Source organism: Berghia stephanieae, chromosome 14, assembly GCF_034508935.2.
Source record: "Berghia stephanieae isolate SIO BIC M18660-M18661 chromosome 14, UCSD_Bste_1.3, whole genome shotgun sequence".
Classification (NCBI taxonomy): domain Eukaryota; kingdom Metazoa; phylum Mollusca; class Gastropoda; order Nudibranchia; family Aeolidiidae; genus Berghia; species Berghia stephanieae.
Genome location: NC_088373.1, coordinates 32,780,691 through 32,785,316, shown reverse-complemented (window position 1 = coordinate 32,785,316; position 4,626 = coordinate 32,780,691). Strand labels below are relative to the sequence as shown.

Sequence of the window (4,626 nt, the reverse complement as noted above, 5' to 3'; positions counted from 1 at the left end):
TGTGCCATCTTCTAGGCTTCTCTCCATGGTCGTGTGCCTTGTTTTTAGAGCCTTAAGTCCTTGGAAAAGACCCTTCAATCACGTTCTATATATACCGCACTCAGGTGTAAAACTGGTACCTTGACCTTAACGGCCTTGTGATTGCGCCTCACAACTGTCATATCTCGTCTTGCATGTAAAGTGTTGTTGCTGACTTGGGGCTACTTGTAGAGCTTTTTGAACACATTTAGTTAATATTGCCTTGCATTAAGGCTCAAGTTGTTTAGTTTCTTTGTTGTTGTTTTTGTTTTTTTTAAAAATATTTTTCTTTTCTGATTTGGTAAGCGTCAATTTATAATGGTTTTAATATGTAAAATTGCGCTTAAAACGATCTTTCTCTTCCTCCCCCCCCCCCTCCCCCCACTCCCACTTTCCACAGTGTCCATGGGATGTCCAAGAGTGGGAACTGTTGACAAAGACAGATGGGAAACAGGGTTGAACGCGCTGAAAAAGGAACTTACAAGGACGGACCATGGGTATTTTGTTGACCAGTGTAAAATATGTTCAATTCTTAAATCAATAGCGCCATGCTTAGAATTATGTCATCTCATCATCATCATCATCATCATCAATCATCATCATCATCATCATCATCATCATCATCATCATCATCATCTCATCATATCATCATCATCATCATCTTTCATCATTCTCATCATTCATCATTCATCATCATCTTCTCTCTTCTTCATTCTTCTTCTCTCTTCTTCTTCTTCTTCTTCTTCTTCTTCTCTTCTTCTTCTTCTTCTTCTCTTCTTCTTTCTTCTTCTTCTTCTTCTTCTTCTTCTTCTTCTTCTTCTTCTTCTTTCTTTCTTCTTCTTCTCTTCTTCTTCTTTCTTCTTCTCTTCTTCTTTTTCTTCTTCTTCTTCTTCTTCTTCTTCTTCTTCTTCTTCTTCTTCTTCTTCTTCTTCTTCTTCTTCTTCTTCTTCTATTACTACTACCTACTACTACTACTACCACTACTACTACTACTACTACTACTACTACTACTACTACTACTACTACTACTACTACTACTACTACTACTACTACTACTACTACTACTACTACTACTACTACTACTACTACTACTACTACTACTCATTCTTCTTCGCCTCCTTCTTTTTCTGACGTCTAATTTTCTATCACACAAATACCTGGCGTCTATTTTTCTATCACACAAATACCTGGCGTCTATTTTTCAGTCAAACAAATGCTTTACGTCTACTTTTCTCTCACTCAAATACCTGACGTCTAATTTTCTATCACACAAATACCTGGCGTCTATTTTTCTATCACACAAATACCTGGCGTCTACTTTTCTATCACACAAATACCTGGCGTCTAATTTTCTCTGACACAGATCTGATGACGTTTTGATTTGTTCCTACAGCAAGTCTGGTGTTCATTGGCTTTGGGACAATGTTCGGATGTTGATGAAAGGTATCTGTGCGGCTATGTGGTCTAGTGGTATGACACTCGCTTTCGGATTGGAAGGTCCTGGGTTCGAACCTCGCGCTCGGCGCATAGTTGAGTCCTTAGAAAAGGCTCTTTACTCACATTCTTTCACCGTACTCAGGTGTAAAATGCGTACCTGGTCGTTAACAGCATTGTCTTTGTCCGAAAAATTGTAATATCGCCTAACAGGCGTCATGTCCCGTCAACATGTTAAATGTTGCTGTTGACCAGTGACCCCTTGTAAAGTGCTTTGAGCACATTTAGTGGATATTGCGCTATATAAAGCTCAATTTTTTATCTGTATATTTCAAATCTACCTACTTAATAATAATTATTTCTTTAATCGCTGGAAGTCATCGTATTTGACCTTTAAAATTTCTAAACAAAGATGTATATATATATAACAAATTAAAAAAAAATTATGCCTTTTGCGCCACGACATCATAAGATGTCCTCGCCTAGGCATTCCACGAAGGAATATAGATAACTCATCAAACAAGATGTCTGATGTCAACATGAATCACCCATGTTGTCCAAGTGAGCAAATTGGGGGTTAATAATCTTGCTCAAGGAAAAAAACGAAAGTGCCTGAAGCGGGGCTCGAATCCTGGTCCTTCCGAGTCACAGTGCAATGCCTTAACCACTCGACCACAAAGTTCTAAACAAAGATGTATATAACAGCTTTAAAAAAAAAAGAACAAAATACCAAACACGGAACGTTTCGGGCTCAAACCCCTTCTTCAGCCAACAGCAAAAACAAACCCCAAATAAAGACATAAATACATGACTAAATTCCAGATAGACGACAGAGATATTTTTAAGCCCTCTCCCTAAATAGGAACGCGTAATGATATCAAGTTTTCAATAATAATAATAATTTGTGACGTCAGATTATAAATCGTTAAATTTCACTAAATATCATATTCTTTAAAAAGAAGTATTATTCAAATGTTTTTTGAGGATGTCTTTTATTCAAAGATGACGAAATAGGAATCGATTGAGGGGTGGAATAATAAATGATTGCTTACACACTTGTATTTTGGAATTCGAACTTTGTTCCCAATGCGCACTCGCAAGCTCGTGCAGCGGTTGGGAACACGTCCGGAATTCCAACAAGCAAGAGTGTGAGAATCGTATATTCTCCACACATTTCCAACACGCTTCAACAGTCGTGACGTCACTTCCCTCGTTATGACGCATGGTAGCTTAGTAACTGGCTCTAAACTATCGGAACAATGGCGGACGCCCTTATGAAATATTTCTCCGACGAGCATAAAAGCGTTCCAGAGGAAAAAAAAAAGATTATATTTTGACTTTTACACATTCTGATCACAAGACATATGAAAAGTTCTAGCCAGCATGAAGAATAAAAAGTACCGATTTTCTTTGTTTAGAACCACGATGGCCGCCGTTGCTGGGCGACGTGACATCAGACTATGGAATCCTTTTCGAATAAAATTGATTTTAAAAATTGTATACCATTGTAAAATTGATCACGTTGCCGGGCGCCGTGACATCAGACTATTGAATCCAATTGTGGTATATTTAAACAGAGTTTAGTGTTATATCCATCTCTCCCAATTTCATCCCAGGTGAAATCCTAACAGACGACGTGGAAAAAGAAAGTTCCATGATGGAGTACCTGAACAATTGCGACGATCTTCCTTCTCCCAGAATCCTCAACAACCATGGGTACTTTGATGAACAGCCTTCAGATCTTCTCCAAGGAAAGAACAAGGTCATCTTCCTGTACAGAAACCCTAAAGATATTGCCGTGTCTTTCTATCACCATCACTTAAAATTTCCGTCTTTACAATATACAGGGGATTTCCATAACTTTCTCACTCGATTCGTGGATGGACAGATCGTGAATAGTTCGTATTTTGAATACTTGTTATCGTTTGAAGAAGGTTTTCGAAAATTTCAGAATATTCCGTATTTGCTGGTGCGTTACGAAGACTTGCATCACCGACCGGTGGCCGAAAGGAGAAGAATTGCAGAGTTTTTGGGTAAATCGTCCTACGACGACACTTTTCTGAGAAATGTCCACGAGGCAACGACGATCGAAGTGATGAGGCAAAATAAGACTCGCTCCAAGAATGGGGCAGACTTGGAGGTGAAATCGGTCATGTACCGGAAGGGGAAAGTGGGCGATTGGAAGGAGACGTTCACAGCCAATCAGAACCTGTGGTTTGATGACGTAATTAATGACGTCATGAAACATTCGAAGTTGTTTACATTTGTTTACAGTATAAATGATTGATTAGATATTTGGAAAAGTTTAACGATATTGTGGGTTCATAATGGAGTTAATGTTGACGTCATTAGACATTCGTTATTGTTTCAATTCGGATACAATACTTACCTGATTCTAGAGCGCTCTCGAGAAGCCAAAGGAGAAGATAAGAAGAAGAAGATAAGAAGAAGAAGAAGAAGAAGAAGAAGAAGAAGAAGAAGAAGAAGAAGAAGAAGAAGAAGAAGAAGAAGAAGAAGAAGAAGAAGAAGAAGAAGAAGAAGAAGAAGAAGAAGAAGAAGAAGAATATTGTAATGATTATGATCATAATGATCTTGATGACGATAATGATGATGATGATGATGATGATGATGATGATGATGATGATGATGATGATGATGATGTTTGATGATGATGATAATGACGATAATGAAAATGATGGTAATGAAAATTATAATGATGTTGACAATAATGATGATGATGATGATGATGATGATGATGATGATGATGATGGTTATGATGACGATGGTGATGATGACGACAATGATGATGATGATGACAGGACACAGGATTGATCTTGTTCGATCTTTCCGTGTGAAGCGTAATGCTCTACCAACTGAGCTATCGGGACCCCAATACTATAGTAGGGACAATAGATTTACTATATGTAAATAGTAAAATAAATCCTATTCGGGACCCCAATACTATAGTAGGGACAATAGATTTACTATATGTAAATAGTAAAATAAATCCTATTCGGGACCCCAATACTATAGTAGGGACAATAGATTTACTATATGTAAATAGTAAAATAAATCCTATCGGGACCCCAATATTATAGAAGGTACAATAGATTTAGTATATGTAAATAGTAAAATAAATCCTATCGGGACCCCAATATTATAGTAGGGACAATA

The 4,626-nt window shown here is 37.6% G+C and overlaps 1 protein-coding gene across 1 annotated transcript; it reads left to right on the top strand.

The window, feature by feature from the left end:
• Window positions 1–423: 423 nt before the first annotated feature.
• LOC144959587 (sulfotransferase 6B1-like) lies at window positions 424–3,910 on the top strand. Its single transcript, XM_078892208.1, has 3 exons — window positions 424–515; window positions 1,382–1,461; window positions 3,069–3,910. Exons 1-3 carry the CDS (start codon window positions 424–426, stop codon window positions 3,737–3,739), a joined length of 843 nt encoding a protein of 280 aa, XP_078748334.1. The 3' UTR covers window positions 3,740–3,910.
• Window positions 3,911–4,626: the final 716 nt, after the last annotated feature.